This window comes from Oryctolagus cuniculus, chromosome 8, assembly GCF_964237555.1.
Source record: "Oryctolagus cuniculus chromosome 8, mOryCun1.1, whole genome shotgun sequence".
NCBI classification, from domain to species: domain Eukaryota; kingdom Metazoa; phylum Chordata; class Mammalia; order Lagomorpha; family Leporidae; genus Oryctolagus; species Oryctolagus cuniculus.
The window spans coordinates 76,844,495-76,862,112 of NC_091439.1; the positions used below are offsets into that span (position 1 = coordinate 76,844,495).

General features: G+C 41.4%; 1 protein-coding gene and 1 pseudogene across 7 annotated transcripts in view; one reads left to right on the forward strand and one right to left on the reverse strand.

Moving 5' to 3' along the window:
• The window catches only part of FAM13A (family with sequence similarity 13 member A), a 388,478-nt gene that overhangs the window by 309,769 nt on the left and 61,091 nt on the right, over window positions 1-17,618 (forward strand). For all 7 annotated transcript variants that reach the window (XM_070047870.1, XM_070047871.1, XM_051819564.2 and 4 more), the window contains one exon: window positions 15,324-15,365. In XM_070047870.1, the coding sequence (XP_069903971.1) occupies window positions 15,324-15,365 (42 nt within the window). The remainder of the gene's footprint in view (window positions 1-15,323; window positions 15,366-17,618) is intronic.
• On the reverse strand, window positions 9,510-9,956 carry LOC127483226 (peptidyl-prolyl cis-trans isomerase NIMA-interacting 4 pseudogene; annotated as a pseudogene).

The following is a 17,618-nucleotide window of genomic DNA, read 5'->3' on the forward strand; positions in this document are numbered from 1 at the left end:
CAAGTGTCCCCTCAATTTTGAAGTCTGCTGCTTTCGAAAAGAAATGTCAGGATATGTGATCCATAATGTGTTTACTTACTTATTTTTGAATCTGATTTGTGGCAATCATCCCGGAGCTGGATTTAGATTATAATTCAACCACCAGTCGTTCAGAAATGTTTCCTGGGATATCAGACCTCACCAAGTAACTGCTTTTCAGTAGGCTCTGCCCTTCAGTGATTTGTGGCCTATTGCATAATCACTTTGTGGCAAGAGAGGGAACATTGGAGGTTGCGGTCTGAGACGACGTGCTGGTCTGGGTCTGTTTTCATCCTGGTGTCCTGGCAGCCGAGTCAGCAGCTCTGGTTCAGAGGCCACCTCAGCTATGCAGTTCCTGTGAACACACGAGGGTGGTGTTGCTGAGGACGTGAGGACCCTGGTGTCCTTTGTGTAAATATGCAGAATAATAGCAGACAAGTGATTAATGTGTATGAGTAGAAATTCAGTTTTGCACAGTATGAGATTATAGCATTAAATCATGCCAATTAATGAGAACCATTTCTCTGAATGTCTTATTTTACTTACTCTGGGCAACATAAATCTATGCTTTACATAGCATTGAGTTGAATTGAATTTGATTTCTATTTTTAAAAGCAGATGAGGAAGGACCAGTGTTGTAGCAAAGCAAGTAGCGCAACTTCTGAGTCACCGGCATCCCAAATGGGCATTGATTTGTATCCTGGCTGCTCCACTTCTGATCCAGCTCCCTACTAATGGCCTGGGGAAAGCAGCAGAAGGTGGCCCGGGTGCTTGGGCTCCTGCACTCACGTGGGAGATCCAGAAGAAGTTCCTGCTTTGGCCTGGCCCAGTGTTGAATGTTGTGGCCATCCAGGAAGTGAACACTACTGGATAGAAGATCTCTTTCTCTCTCTCTCTCTCTCTCTCTCTCTCTCTCTGTAACTCTGAATTTCAAAGTAAATAAATAAATCATTTTTTTAGAAAGCAAATGAGCAAAATGTATCAATAAGTCTTAAGTGTTCAAAAATATATAATTATATTTTATAGTATAAAATGTGCATAATTTCCTGGAGTATGATATTTGGCCACTAATATAGTGGTTTTTTTTTAAAGATTTTTTTGAAAGAGTTACAGAGAGGAGAGAGGTGGGGGAGGGAAGGGGAGAGAGAGGAGAGAGAGAGAGGAGAGAGAGGAGAGAGAGGAGAGAGAGATCTTCCATCTGCTGATTCACTCCCTACATGGCTGCAATGGCCAGGGCTGGGCCAGTCCAAAGCCAGAAGCCTAGAGCTTCTTCCCAGTCTCCCATTTGAGTGCAGGGGCCTAAGTACCTGGGCCATCTTTCGCTGCTTTCCCAGAAGCATTAGCAGGGAACTAGACTGGAAGTAGAATAACCAGGACACAAACCAGTGCCCATATAGGATGCTGGTGTCACAGGCAGAGGCTTAATCTGATACACCACAGCACTGGCTCCTAATGTAATTTCTTTAAAAAGAAATTTTGTTCTTGGACTGCGCCGCGGCTCAATAGGCTAATCCTCCACCTGCGGCGCTGGCACCCCAGGTTCTAGTCCCGGTAGGGGCACCGGATTCTGTCCCGGTTGCCCCTCTTCCAGGCCAGCTCTCTGCTGTGGCCCGGGAGTGCAGTGGAGGATGACCCAGGTGCTTGGGCCCTGCACCCCATGGGAGACCAGGAGAAGCACCTGGCTCCTGCCTTCAGATCAGCGTGGTGCACCAGCCGTGGCGGCCATTGGAGGGTGAACCAATGGCAAAGGAAGACCTTTCTCTCTGTCTCTCTCTCTCACTGTCCACTCTGCCTGTAAAAAAAAAAAAAAAAAAAAAAAAAATCTGTTAACAAAATGAAAGTAAAAATAAAGAAAATTAATCACATAGTTACTGAACTCTTGGTAGACTTTATTAGCCTTTCTAACATTGAGTCATGAAAACTAAATTAGGATGACATTAGGAAAAATGGGGGACTGCGCAAGCCAGCCCTCCTTTATGTAGAAGGAGTAGTTACCAGGAGGCACTGTGTTCCTGTGTTAGGAATTGAGACTGAGTACTGCTCCATAAGGCTGGAAAGAATCTAGCCCCAAGTTAGAGTGATAAAAGTAGCTTGTTTGTTCTGCTTAACATGATATAATAGTCTTAGAACTTGTGTGAAAACTAGTTGACTATAAGTTGATTAAATTTTATTACATACTTGACATGAAGCAGAGAGAATCTTCTGATAAAACATGAACATACATTTTTCAATTATTTGCATGACTGGTTTGATGCGTACTTTTCTGGGTTATTCTAGCATAACATTTTTATGTGGAAAAGATAAAATATAATTGTTAATTGTAAGTTTGTTCTTCCAGATTTTCTTAGACTAGAAACAGGACATGTCCACTGAAAAAATAATTTGTCACTGTACATGTTTTGCACTACGTCCAGTAAGAATAAATGCCTGCTTAAGTGTTTTATATATATTTAAATGCATTTCTGTAACTTCCTTGTCTTCCATTCCTTTCCCTCCCCCCACATGACTTGGGATTCTTTTGGTACAACACTCAAAAAAGGAAGCTATTGCAAGCCTCATGAATTTCATAATGGTTTGTTAACATAAGAAGCTTTGTGGACTCTCTTCAAAATAGTATAGACCCTGTCTTTAAACAACAAAAGTGATTGATGATTTCGAAATGCCATCTGCCCTGATGAGGAATATCGCATCCTCGGAGTTACAAATCAGACATTGATGCTGGTAGCCAGATAGTTCTCAGGAGCAGAAAGACCCATTCCAGGGGTGAGGATGGGATGAGTGGCAGTGCAGTAACCGGGCCACGGTTTCTGATGCCTGTATCCCATGTTGGAGTGCTGGGCAAGTCCCAGCTCAGCTCTGTCTTCCTGCTTCCAGCCACTGCACACCCTGGGAGGCAGCAGGAGATGGTTCAAGTAGGTGAGTCTCTGCCACCCACATCGGAGTTCCTTCAGGGGCGGAAAATCTTTTTCTGCCAGGGGCCATTTGGCATTTATAACATAATTCATGGGCCATACAACAGTATCAGCTTAAAAATTAGCCTGCTGTAGAGTAATTGAATATCAAGTCACATCTGCGGTTGCCTTGGTAGAGCTAGATCAGTTGTTTCATGGGCCTTATATAGCCTGCAGGCCAGCTGTTCCCCACCCCTGTACCTGGTTCCTGCCTAAACCAACAACACTGGCTGTTGAGGGCATTTGGGGAATGAACTGGCAGATAAGAAGTCTGTATTTGGGGGGGCGGTGTCTGTGTGCCTTTCAAATACATAGCATACACAAATACATAACATACACTTTCAAATACATAACATAAACTTCTTGATTTAATGGAAAACAAAAGATGAGACACAGCTGCTGAGATGGGTGCCCATCAGAAGCAGATCCCACCATAAACAGCTGGGCAACGGATGGAGACAGGCAGCTGCTCGTCCGTCCATGGGGCATTCGGTTTGGTGGGTAATTCTGAAAGATTAGCACGAGCTAGGAATACAATAGTCAGTGGTGACAAGTCTAGGAGTAAGCAGCCAGGTAGAACAGATAGGAGATGGGGGCAGCGTGGGCCTCCAGTCTCAAGGGAAGCAGATGATCCATCCAAGCCCCCATGGACAGGAGATCACACTGGCCGAGCCATTGGAGTGCAGACCAGATGGATTGTTTGTGACCAGACAGAGTCTGGCAGTGTCCGTAATAGAGGCTGGACAGGGAGAGTGTGTGAAGGGGCCACAGTGTGCCAGTGGGGTCCTGGGACCCTGCTGTGGCTACGGGTAGGAGGGCAGGACTCAGGTACAGGCAACCAGGCAGGCCATTTCAATCACCTTTACTCCACTTGTCACCCAATGGAATTTAAGTTCTGTAATTTGATACTCTCTCTGAACAGCCATGGCTGAACCCCATGTGGGCCTACAGTACATGTCCGTTGCCTTCAGTCCTAGGTTTTTATTCGAAACCAACTATCCCCTGTGATCCCAGCACTGTCTTCTGCAGTGTCAGTTCTTCTCTCCCCTAGCCTAACTCTTCACAGAGCCATTTGTTCTGTTCTTGCAAAGAAAGGAAACAGTAGCTACAAATCTGCAGCTGCCGTCATCCCATGTGGCAAGTTCATTGCAGTTACAGTAGCTCAGACAGTAGGTGTCATTGTTCCCCAGATGCTCAGTAGTGGTGAGCTGCCCTGTTGCAGTGATTAGGGAAATGAAAGGGCACGATATGCCAATTCCTTGGTGAGGTTGCAGCAAAATAAATATACACACGTGCAAACTTAAGGTGAAGAACATTCTTGGTGAGGATGCCCCTACCCAGGCCTCTTTCATATTCTACGCTGGAATCCAAAAACAAAGGAGTCCCCAGCTCAATTGCTCAGAGAAGTCACAGAGCACCTTGCTGTCTTGGTGTGTTCTTGGTGTTATTCCCTGCGTTGCTCAGCTGGTTAGTGCCTGCCTGCTGTTGCCAGGCATCCAGTCAGGTCTGGCTGGGATCTGTTGCTGGCTCTACTTCTGATTGTCTGGAGTTGGATTTCTTCGGTTAGTTTCCACTGACACCAGGGATCTCCACTGTCTATTGCTTCTCTTCTCTGCCTGCTCCCCCCTCACGTGTACTATCTCATGCTCCCGAGGCCAATCAGACTTCTACCCCTGAAGTCCTTTATCTTTACAAATTCCTGGATTATGCATATATAGCTTGTATACCTAGCACCTCTGTTTGCCTGTGCTTAATCAAAATCCTAAATATTTGCTTCAGGTCTGTACACCTGAAACCAGTCTTCTTCACTGGGCTCTGGCCAGCTCACCTGGCATTGGAGGGTTTGCTCCTTGTATCCCTAATGCCTGTCTTCAGGCACAGCCCTGGAACTTCTCATGTATTCTATTTCTGCTCTGATGCTCCACCAAAACCCTGGAGTTGACCATCTTTTAAAATTTCAGCCCAAGTTTTAATACGGCACAACCAAATCACTCTACTGGCATACCTGGAACTGCTTAGAGTCAGTTCAGTATCCATCTGTGTTCTCATTTTCTTGAAGGAACACCAGAGAGATTTATTCCCAAGTGAACTGCTTTGCATACAAACTTGTTCTTTAGAAGCTTGTTAATTTTTGGTTACTAGAACTTAGGACCCTTAATTTTATGAAAGTCTCATAACTGTAGTTTATGTTGATGGAAAAAAATAGCTTTGGATAAATTCAAAGCAAATATTACCTGTAATGGTTTCTTTTTTCCTTAAGAAGCTTATTGTATGTGCTTTTCTTTCTTCTAAATAATTCTTTTGAGGTAAAAATCTCTCTCTATCAGATGGGGTATTTGGAAGCATGTACTACACCAGACATCGCATTTGTTTATAAGCCTGTCCCAGGCTCCTGGGTAATAAGCGGAATGCACAAGCAGGCTATACAAGGACCTACTTGATTTTTTTTTACCAAAATGGTGAAATAGCCTAGATATTTTGGTGTCTTTAGACATAAAAGATTGACTTATTAAAAGTACTTGTTTTCCTTGTCCTTGCTGACTAGAATAAGGTTTTTCAACTGAGGAGGTGTGTGAGGCTCTTTTGGTTTGGGTCTTTTTTTGTAGTGGTAAAATATAAATAACATGAAATTCACCATTTTAACCATTTTTAATTTTTTGAATTGAAGAAAATACATCTACTGGAAAATCATCTTTATTATTTTTGAGTGTGCAGTTCACTGGCATTAAATACATTCTTACTGTGCAACCATCGCCACTATCTATCACTGAACTCTTTTTATCTTGAAAAACTAAAACTCTATATCCATTAGATACTAACTCCTCATTTCTTACTCCTCCACACCTTACCCCATTCTGTTTTCCATTTTTATGAGCTTGACCACTCTGGGTGCCTTGTATAAGTGGAAGCTTGTGATATGTATCCCTCTGTGACTGGCTTATTTCACTTAGCATAATGTCCTTGGGTTCATCCATATAGTGGTATGCATCAAAAACATCATTTTAATTAGAAGTAGAGACCTAATGATAAACATTGGTAAAGGGACAGAGAAAGCAATGAAATTCTGTGTTTCTTATCCTGCATGGAAGGTAGGAAAATAGAACTGGGTGTTGAGATTTTGTTTGTTTCAGTTTTAATAATTAGAGAAGTGTGGATATGAGAGGCAAACCCTGGTAGAATTATACATAGGATTTCTATATCCCAAGACCTTCAGAAGGTAAGAGAAATGACAAGAATCAAAGAAAATGAAGCACCCAAATAGAAAAGCAAAGTCTAAAGCAAAAACACAATACAAACAAATATAACCTCTATGACAGTAAATATAAATGGATTAGATGCTTTTAGGAAAGCTAGCAGTACTTTAAAAAATAGCTATTCAAATGATACTGTGTTCAAAATGGTACAGATAAGTTAATAATAAAATACAAACATACACACACACACACACACACACACCTATGAAGAGAAAAGAAAACAGGTGGTAATATCAATACCAGAACAACTGTGTTTCATGGACAAACTTTATGTTAAAACCACACTGAAGATAAATTTACCAATTATTTTATGTCAAATGATCTAACATCAAATCATAAACATAAACTCATATCAACAAGGATAAACAGATAAACATATTTGTAATATAGGACCTATGAAGACAACTTTTTGTAGCAAAATTTACAAAATGCATGGCACTGAGAAAATTTGATATAACTGATAACAGTTAAAATAAATGAGCACATTTACAAAGGTATTAAACCTTGTAAATAGGGCTCAAGCATTCTTGCTACTTTGCAAAAGATTCAGCCATTTCTAAAAGTCCTTCAAGGGTAGAAGTTTTAAAGGCCACATTTTTTCACCTTAATGTTTATAACAAAAAAAAAAAGTTCCAATTAGCCAGTAAAAACTCTCTAAGGGGGCTTAGCAAGGAGGAGACTCAAAGAGGAAAAAAAGAACCTCAAGTGCGGACTGTTTAGAAAACACCAAAGAGGAGCATGTGTTTGGTGCAGTGGTTGTGATGGCCCCATGGGGGAGATGCGGAAGGAGACGTTGTAGCACAGGTCAGGTCCTAGCTGCTCCACTTCCCACAGAGGAAACTTTAGAAAAGGAGGTACAATACTAATAATCAGAATTGAAATTTATATAAGGCATATAGTTTTTGAAAAATGAGAGAACACTGTATATGGTTTTAAACATAAAACCTAATTGAAATAAATTTTACAGAATAGAAGGGAATTCCATTTGAATCCAAAATATCCTTTAATAACTAAAATTCTAGTGAAGTAATTCGATGTTTATCCAAAGGTTTATGTAAATAACAGCATTAATGATTGTGTCCTAATGATGACCAGACTCTGAAGCCCTGCTATATAGATAGAATCAAAGCTATGTAACTTGAGTAAGATACCAAACCTCTCTGAAGCTCAGCTTTCTCATCTGTAAAAGTGAGCATAGTATACTTATGAACTAGCTGTTACATTTCTTAATAAAGATTAACATAAAAACTAAAAAATATCCAGTCCCATCAAGGTGGCATGTACCAATGCCATCTCACTAGTCCAAGTGATCAATTTCAGTTCACAATTGATCACACTGATAGGTCTAAGAGTCAAAGGGATCACACAAACAAGACTAGTGTCTGCTAATACTAACTGATAGAATCAAAAAGGGAGAGAACAATCCAACATGGGAAACGGGATACACAGCAGACTCAGAATGGCAGATGTCCTAAACAGCACTCTGGCCTCAGAATCAGCCCTTAAGGCATTTGGATATGGCTAAAGAGCCCATGAGAGTATTTTAGGCATGGAAAGCCAAGACACTCTGGCCTAAATGAAAGATCTCTGTGAGTGAGATCCCAGTGGAAAGAACAGGGTCATCAAAGAAGGAGGTACCTTTCTCTGAAGGGAGGAGAGAACTTCCACTTTGACTATGACCCTGTCAGAATAAGATTGAAGTTGGCGATCTCAAAAGACTTCCATAGCCTTGGCAACTCATGACTAGAGCCTAGGGTGATTACTGACGCCATAAACAAGAGTGTCAATTTGTTAAGTCAACAACAGGAGTCACTGTGTACTTACTTCTCATGTGGGATCTGTCCTTAATGTGCTGTCCAATGTGAAGTAATGCTATAACTAGTACTGAAACAGTATTTTACACTTTGTGTTTCTATGTGGGTGCAAACTGATGAAATCTTTACTTAATATATACTAAATCGATCTTCTGTATATAAACATAATTGAAAATGAATCTTGATGTGAATGGAATGGGAGAAGGAGCGGGAGATGGGAGGGGTGCGAGTGGGAGGGAAATTATGGGGGGGAAAGCCATTGTAATCCATAAACTGTACTTTGGAAATTTTTTATTTACTAAATAAAAGTTAAAAAAAAGAAAGAGATACCTGAACTCCCATGTTTATAGCTACTCAGTTCACCGTAGTTAAGTATGAACCTAGATGTCCATTAACTGATAACTGGATAAATAAAATGTGGTATATGTACATGATGGAATATTAGGCATAAGAAAGAATGAAACCCTGATATTCACAACAAAATGGATATGACTGGAGATCATTATGCTAAATGAAATAAGGTAGGCCCAAATAAATAACACTTTTCCCTTAGTTGTGGTAGTCAGCACACACACACTAAATCTGCATGGAGGTCACATCATTTGGTATATAGCTTAAAATGCTGCTTCACTGAATCATGCCATGTTGAACAAAAAATGAACAGAGGGGAACAGTGAGGACTCTTGTGGTACTAGTAATGTTTAATTCTTAATTGGGGTATTGGATATGAGTGTAAACAGAGGGTCAAAAGCTCATTTATCTATGTACTTTTGTGAACTTCTTGGTGTATATATTGTATTTCAATAAAATGTTTAAACAAAAAAAAATAAAAAATATCCTTTGAATTGAAGAATATTTTCCTCCTACTTAGCTATACCAATACAGTCTGTTTTCAATTTATTTTCTAGTATTGTGCATAGCATATAATTTAAAACCAAAATGTGAGGCTTTTTGTATGCAAAATGGCTATAATACTACCACAAAAGGATGTTGTATCATTTATCAAAGTACCTTTAATTCCGCCATTAGATTTCGCCAAATGATAAAGTTTAAAGAAAAGGGAATAGATATTAAGGACTGACTCTGTTTTAATGTATAAAGAATGAAGAATGAACTAGAATCATGAAAAATAAGAAATCATGGCAGCATCATTGTGCAGCTGGTAAATGGCCACCTGTGACACCAACATCCCATTTGAGCACCTGTTCAAGTCCCAGGTTCTCCACTTCTGATCCAGCGCCCTGCTAATGTGTCTGGGAAAGCAGTGGAAGACAGCCCAAGTGCTTGGACCCCTGCCACCCATGTGAGACCCTTAGAAGCTCATGGATTCTGCTTTGCTGTTGCAGCCATTTAGAGAGTGAACCAGCATATGAAAATCTCTCTGGTGTGTTCACGCTCTCTCTCTCTCTCCCTTTATAATTCTGCCTTCCAAATAAAATATGTAAAACAAATTTCAGAAAGCCATTATAGAGTTAAAAAGAAATAATATATAATATGACAACCGCCATATAATGTTGATATTGCATATAAATTTTTAGTGGTTTTCCCCCTTCAACCATAATATGATATCCAAATTTTATCTTAGCTGGTGGGTCTGTGAGCACAGATTTTTCAACCCTGCTTACAGGCAAGGCAAATCGTGCTTCTTGAAATGATACTGTGGTCATCCAACCAAGTCTCCCCCTCACCTAGCTTTATCTGCATTGTATTGTGCAGCCACTTCATTGAAACCCATTCCAACTTTCCACATCTTCCGTGACTTTACATGCTTTTCACACAGAGCATGTCTGACCTCTTCTGCGTTGCCGCCACCCTGAGCGTTTTTTGTCTGCATTGTCACTCCCAGAGGCTGCTCCTTCTTCCTCCACCTTTCCAGAACCACTGTTTCCTTTGGGCAGCATCTTTGAAACTTGCTTGTCAAGTTTTTAGTGTTTAAAGAAAATAATAACAATTTAATATTTTGCTAAACAGTCACATTAAGAGTTCCATGCTATTTTGATAATTAGTTGCATGATCTTCATCTTTAGCCTAATTTAAACAAACATCATATCTTGGTCTTTTTAATCTTTGCTCACTAAAAAAATTAGTATATGTAAGTTTTATATTGTAGAGAAAAATGATACTTCTATTGGACTTTATGGTTTCTGTAAAAATGATAATGTTTTACAATTAGGATTTTCTGTGTCTCTGAAGATAAAACACTGAAATAAGGGAACACACAGAAAAAGGAAATACATGCTTTTACAAGATGTCTTCTTTTTGATTTGTTTTGGTTTTTTTTATGTGACAAACACACAGGAAAAAGAGAACCCCTGATTGCTGGCTCACTCTGCAGATGTCCACAGTGGACAGAATGAGGCCAGGCTGAAGCCAGGAACTCAATCCAGGTCTCCCTCGTGGATGGCAGGGACCCACATAAACCATTGCCTGCTCCTTCCCAGGGTCTGTTTCAGCAAGAAGCTGGAATCGGGAGAGGAGCCAGGACTCGAGCCCAGATATCCTAATGTGAGATGTGGCCATCTTTAAAATCAAAAGTATTTATTTGAAAGAGTTACAGAGAGAGAGAAAGAGAAAAAAAAAAAAATGTTCCATCTACTGATTCACTCCCCCAAATGGCCACCATAGCCAGAGCAGGGCCGACCCAAAGCCAGGAGGAGCTTCTTCCGGGTCTCCTGCAAGGGTGTCAGGAGCTCGATCCTTTGGACGGTCATCTGCTTTCCTGTCTTCTGCTGCTTTCCCAGGCCAGTATCAGGGAGTTGTTCAGAAGTGGAGCAGCCAAGACAGACTGCCACCCATATTATATGCTGGTGTTGTGGGTGGCAGCTTCACCTGCAATGCCATAATGTCATGGGCACCTTCACTAGTATCTTAACCACTGGGCCAAATACCTGTTCCACTGTCTGGTTTTTGTAGATTTGAAAAGTCCTCCTTTCTATGTGTAGACTTCTTTTTTTTCAGATCAAGAATCTCACTTATCGGTAGACTTCTGGGCATCTTGTCACATGAACCTTCTGGAGGCTAACGTTGCAGAGCATAATTGGCTTAGGGAAATTTAGTTTGAATTTTGCTAATAAAGATTAAAAGTATGTGGCCTGGTGGTAAGCTGCCATTTAGGATGCCTGCATCCCATATCAGAATGCTTGTATTTATTGCCTGCTCATCGCAGGCATGTGGAAAAAGAGCCTGCAGATAGGAGTTCTCTGTCTCACTCTTTGTCTTGCAAATAAAAATAGTAAAAAAGTAAGAAAAAAGCCTTTTAAAAAAAGAGAGAGAGAGAGATACAGACTGAAGGTGTGTAAGTATGTCATTGAGTATATTCTGGAGTAGGCTTAGAATTTTAAAGGACCCTACCAATAGAGTGTTCACTTGCAGCATTGCTAGCAGCAGGCTTGGGTGACTGAATTAACTATAATGGTGGGGTTTGCATATGAGCTTTACTTCTTTCCATTTCAATACATGCTTTACTAACATTAGGAAATAGGTCTTTCCATACCCATGTTTATGACATGTAAGTGGGAAATTTCTTAGCAAGTCTGCCAAGGGCTCTGAAAACATTATTCTTAGCTGTCTGCAGCAGATAAAAAGCAAACTACATATAGATGAAAGAAATCTGTTATCTTTCACCTTTTTTTGATTATTGTTTAAATACTTAGTGCCTTTTTGTCAGTGTCTTCAAATTTGCTCTGGCACCTGTAGCTATGGAAGCAATCCGTGTTGCTGTCATTAGATATTCTTTGAAATCTTATGAATGGTGAATTGTTAAGCACATCCCACAATAGCGGTGGAGGTGTTTGGATTCCTGACCAAAGCCATTCTGGTATCTAATAAAGCATAAATTTGATACTATGTCATAAAGCTAACTATGCAATGATGACCTTTTGTAATGTTTTCAATGTTAGGGCGATAAACTGAAATCTGAGATAGTGTCACAAACTTAGAGCTACAAGAAAACCACAGACATCACCAGCCAAATGTTTCATTTTCTGTATGAAGAAACTAACCCAGAGCAGCCAGGCCAGCCAAGACTTGCCCATGATTTCGGCTAATTCCCTGCAGAGCCCAGATCACAGCTCCTCTTGTCTGATTCCCAATGGAACATACTTTCTTTACAGAGACTCTATCAAAGGAATGTGAAATTATGGACAAGTTACAGATACCAGAAATTCCAAGAAAACCCTTTAAAAATACAAATTTATCATACATCTGAATTAAAATAACACAAAAATCGTTTAATTACCTGGTATTATTACTGATTTATCCATTTCATTTTTCACCCTGAGGTTTTTAAGCTGTGAGGGAAATTTTGATGTGCTGACTATTACACATTGAGGATAATATGTTTTTCCATATCATGCCTTCAATGCTTAGATTAAAATGTTTTTAAAACTAGCTGTTTTGATACCTAAGTAACCAAAGTTTTAAAGAATTTTAGTGGCAAGGATTTAAAGCCTTAACTACTACTCGAAGCATCTTCCACAAACCAATAGCACCAGACTCCCTGGGGAATTCCCTAGACATGCAGAGGCCCAACCTGCCCTTCCTGGGACATTGTGTGTGTGTGTGTGTGTGTGTGTGTGTGTGTGTGTGTGAATAAGATCCTGGTGACTCCTGTGCCTACCAAAGTCCAGAAGCACTTGTTTAGAGAAGTGGAAATCTCAAAGCCTGGTCCTGTTTCTTGCCATTTCCTTGTCTCTTTGTTCCTCATTTTCTTTCTTTCTTTCTTTCTTTCTTTCTTTCTTTCTTTCTTTCTTTCTTTCTTTCTTTCTTTCTTTCTTTCTTTCTTTCTTTCTTTCTTTTTTTTTTTTTATAGAGTTAGTGAGAGAGAGACAGACAGAAAGGTCTTCCTTCCATTGGTTCACCCCCCAAATGGCCACCACGGCCAGCACACTGCACCAATCCAAAGCCAGGAGCCAGGTGCTTCCTCCTGGTCTCCCATGCAGGTGCAGGGCCCAAGCACATGGGCCATCCTCCACTGCCTTCCCAGGCCACAGCAGAGAGCTGGACTGGAAGAGGAGCAACCGGGACAGAATCCGGCGCCCCAACTGGGACTAGAACCAGGGGTGCTGGTGCCGCAGGTGGAGGATTAGCCTAGTGAGCCGTGCGGCACCGGCCAAAGAATTTTACCTCCCCAACCCCCCTAAATGAGACATAAAAATACCAGAGTCTGCTTCCATAGGCAAAAAGGATTTCAGGTAAAGGGTGTGGAAGGGCGGAGAGGAAATCCATCTCATCGCTGTGGGCTTGTGGCTGCACTGATAGGCTGATGGCATCTGGCAGGGGTTTGTAGGATGACACCCCACCGACACCACCACCTGTGAGTCATCAGTCACCAGTGGTCCTTGCTCCCAAAACCAGGGTTGTATGACTGTGTTGAGAAGTGGGGCCCAGGAGTTAATTACAGTGTTGAATTCACAGAGGGTGAGCCACGGAACACCAGAGGCAGGCACTGCCTGTTCCAGTTCAGGACAGAGAGCAGCAGCAGAGGGTTGATTGTTGGTTATGGCTCCTGGGAGCCTGTCTCAATAAGGGGCGTTAGGAAGCAGAGGAGAAGTGGCCATGATGAAAAACCCCCTGAAAGACCTAAACCCAGGCTTCTGTATATAAAGATGAGTCCAGTGGCTTTTTCTTCTAGTGACAAGGGTCTGAAAGACAGGCTATTGTGATGATGAGCTTAGACTCTTGAGCTCAAACTCTCTGGGCTCAAATCCCAGCTCATCTAGGGTCTGTGGTTGTATGCATGTGATTTAAGCTGTCTAATGTCTTCACATGGATCTCGGGAACACAGTAATGTCATGTAGGCTTATTGTAGACACTAGATGAGGAAATCTGTGTCAACAGTACTTAGCACAGTGTCTGAATTGTGGTAAGTACTCAGTAAGTGTAAGGGTATTGTTATTTATTTACTTCTTTAATTTAATGATTCTTTCCATCAATTTCTCTTCTGCACAGTAGCATAATTTTTTGTGTTTTTTTCTGGGATTGTACTGTGGTCTGTGGCCATGAAAAAGGAACTTGTGGCCGTAACTAAAGAAAATGATCCGGGCTTACAGAATTAAGTGTTTTTCAATCACCTCTGTGATAGGACTGTGGTAAGAGTGGTGCGGGAATGCTAGGGAATGGAATGCAAGCAAATGGGAAGCATCATAAAGTCCCTGGGCACCCTTGCATTCTGAATAGAAAGAGAGAAAACCTGGCAGATGATTCGAAACAACATATTCCTATGCTACATTGACAGTAAATAAATTAAAATTAATTAAATAAAATAGAATTAATAAAATAAATTAAGATGTCTGGAGTGGCTGAAAGACAGCCTTCAGTACTGGTCTTTAACAGCTTTATTTTCTTCAAGTGCCTTCCTTAAAGAAGGAAGGAAAAAAGGAGAGAACGGTTGGGCAAAAATGGTAGTTTGCCCTGGCTAAGTTTTTTTTTTTTTTTTTTTTTTTTTAATCTCTTTCTCTCTAACCTCTGTTTAAGCAGAGATACTTTTGAATCTTGATTGAGAAACTCACGTGGCACTAGGGGGCAGAAGGTGAGGTATGAATGATACACATACAATTAAAATAGCTGCTGATCTCAACTCGTATTAAGGTTCACGTATAAACGCGGGGTGGGGGGGCAGCTCTGACTGGTGTGTTGTGATTGTACATTCTGCTTCACGTCGATCAGAGGACCCAGGCTCTGGAGAAAATCAGAAAGTGGAGGGCATTTCTAAATGCCCAGCAAAAGGGTTGTAAATTAAGTGTTAAGATGAGAATTTACAGAACTTGAGATATTTCCCATCTTGAGAAATTTGCAACGTAAAGGTGGCTTAGAGAAAGATGGCTTAGAAATAACCCTGTAGGAAACAGGATTGGCTCCTGGTTCTCTGTCCCCTCTGGTCAGTTTTAGCAGGATAATTCTTTCTGAAGGCCCGGGGAGAGGGACAAAGAGCAGCAGTAGCTTTGGGCTGGAGCGAGTGGGAAATGGCAGGAAGGCAGCCAACAGGGATTGAAGGGGAATGAAGGGTCCTTGGCTAGGGCTTTGGCAGTTGGGTGAGAGCTGAGAGATGGTTTTCCAGGATCAGTTGTGGAAGTGTCTGCCGTGGATGTCTTTTGAAAGGGGGGAATACGGAGCCAGGGCCACCTCTGTTTCTAGAAAGAAACAAACACGAGCACATGTCAGTGGATGGTTAAGGCCAGACAAGGGCTGCTGTGGCTGGTCCTCCCAGCACGCGGTCCCTGCTGACGTCTGGCTCACTGTGGCTGATCCTCCGTCTAACCTGACTGTTGTTTCCTTCTTTCCCACAGTGCTCACGTATCCCAAGTCAGCAGCGTTTCGTCAACTGGAGAGTAAGTTATTTGGGTTGGGTTGTCATGTTTTCACTGTTTTTGAAATGTCCTCTTCGGATTATTAAACAGAACAGATAATCATCCTGGTATACAGTGTTGTTAGATTAACATAACATGCCTGTGGTTTTGAAACTGTGTGCAGAGGAAAGCACTGAATTAGAAAGGAGCCTAGTTGAGCTTCTGTGTGTGTGTGACTTGAGACAGCTTCACCATCCAAACCATGAGCTTTTTGTTTCTTTCACTAAAAGTAACATCATAGTCAATATTTGCAAAGCAGCCTGTGTGTTTGGGGAGGCACCTTGCAACGGAGACTATAATGAAAGTACCAACCACATCTTTACTTCCTACTCTGTTCATTTCACCGGGCCTGTGTCAAACAAGACCCTGGGCTCTGCCTTCAGGGACTTTACAGGCTAAGAGGGATGCCAAAAAGAAAGCAGATTCATGATGGCCAGGTCCTCTCCCCACAAGGATTCTGACCGTCTCGTGTCTTCTTACTCCTCTGGCTTGTACTGGCACTAGAGCTCTAACTCTGCGTCTGTCTGCCCTTGCCCACTTCTCTGACTTTAGTGTCCTTCCTTCAGCCACACACAACAGCTTGTTCTGTTCCAGGAACAGGCCAGGCTTACTGCTGCCTCAGAGCCTTTGCACCGAGTGTTTCTCACCTGGCCAGCGCTTTGTCGTCATTCACTCTGTTCGAATGGCATCTCCTCTGGGAGTTTACCCCCTAACAGCCCACATTCACTCTCCTGCCCTTTGCTTGATGTTTTAGGGAATTTTGCACTGACATTCCTTGGTTGTATTTGTTGATTATCCTTCTTACCCTACAGGTATGTAGGCTCCATAAACATGGGACCTTGTCTATTATGTCCATTGCTGTCTTCTCAGCTGCTAGGAAAGTACCTGGTATACACTCGCTACTAAATAAATATTTGTCAAATGACTGAATGAATAGTTCCTTGCCCAAAGATCTTGCCATCATCCCTGCCTCTTCCTTTCTTGCTGAGACCTGTGCAGTCCCTTTTGGAGTTTGTCCCACAGCAAGGCTCAAGTGTAGGAGGCGGCAAGGTTTTGAATTGATAGAAAGAGAGAAGAAATAGAATCAAGAGTTGGAATGAACCTGGGATCTAAAAAATGTATTTGGAGTTTTGTCTTCCTTATTGGATGAGGAAGCAATTGGAGGGCAGGATTGACCTCCTTTCACTATGTCAGTTTCTAAAGAGCTTCCAGAACTATACCAATACTGACATGTTGGGGCTGGTGCCATGGCTCATTTGGCTAATCCTCCACTTGCCACTTCGGCATCCCATATGGGCGCCAGTTCTAATCCCGGTTGCTCCTTTTCCACTCCAGCTCTCTGCTGTGGCCCGGGAGGGCAGTGGAGGATGGCCCAAGTGCTTGGGCTCCTGCACCCACATGGGAGACCGGGAAGAAGCACCTGGCTCCTGGCTTCGGATCAGCGCAGCTCCGGCCATTGCAGCCAAATGTATATATATACATATACACATATATACATATATATATATGTGTGTATATATATAAAAGACTGACATGTTCTTACTCTTTTGTGTGTCCTAAAACCTTTCCTTCTAATATGTCTTGTAGTTTAGGCAACTGCAGGTTGGTCTAAGTGTGCACATTCATTTCCCCACATGGGGTAATCTTAAATCATTTGGGACACAGAATTGTAAATGTGTAAGTTTTAATGCCCAAGTTAATTGGACTATATTTGCTCATTGTCATAAAGTATATTTAACAAAATTTTAATGGTGTAATAATGAGTCTATTCTAAAACTGCCTTTGGAAAACCGAAACTACTTTAAGTTCTCAAAATCCATTTTATTGAAGGGAATGCTACTTCTCAGTCTGAGCATTTAAGAAATATGTGTGATTCTTTTTTGAGTGAACAAAAGCATGGTTTAAGAGGAGTGTGAGTTAAGAGTTTTCCATGCCAGCTTATACAGAATTAAATAATGTGGTGACAAAGGAAGGTTTAGACACATTAAAAGATTCTGCAGCTTTAAAAATGATATCATTTATATAATTTATATCTTACCAAGCATTCTTTTTAGCCTTTTCTGCTTTCTTGTTTCCTTCCAATGTCATTAGTATATTTTGGGAAGCATTAGTGTGATCACTGCTTGGATTGTGTACATCACAGTTTAATTGAATAGAAGTTAGGAAAGATTATACAATGCTGCTTTGAGTTGTAATTGTTCTAGTGAGTGTTTCTCCCCAGATAGCATTACTGCC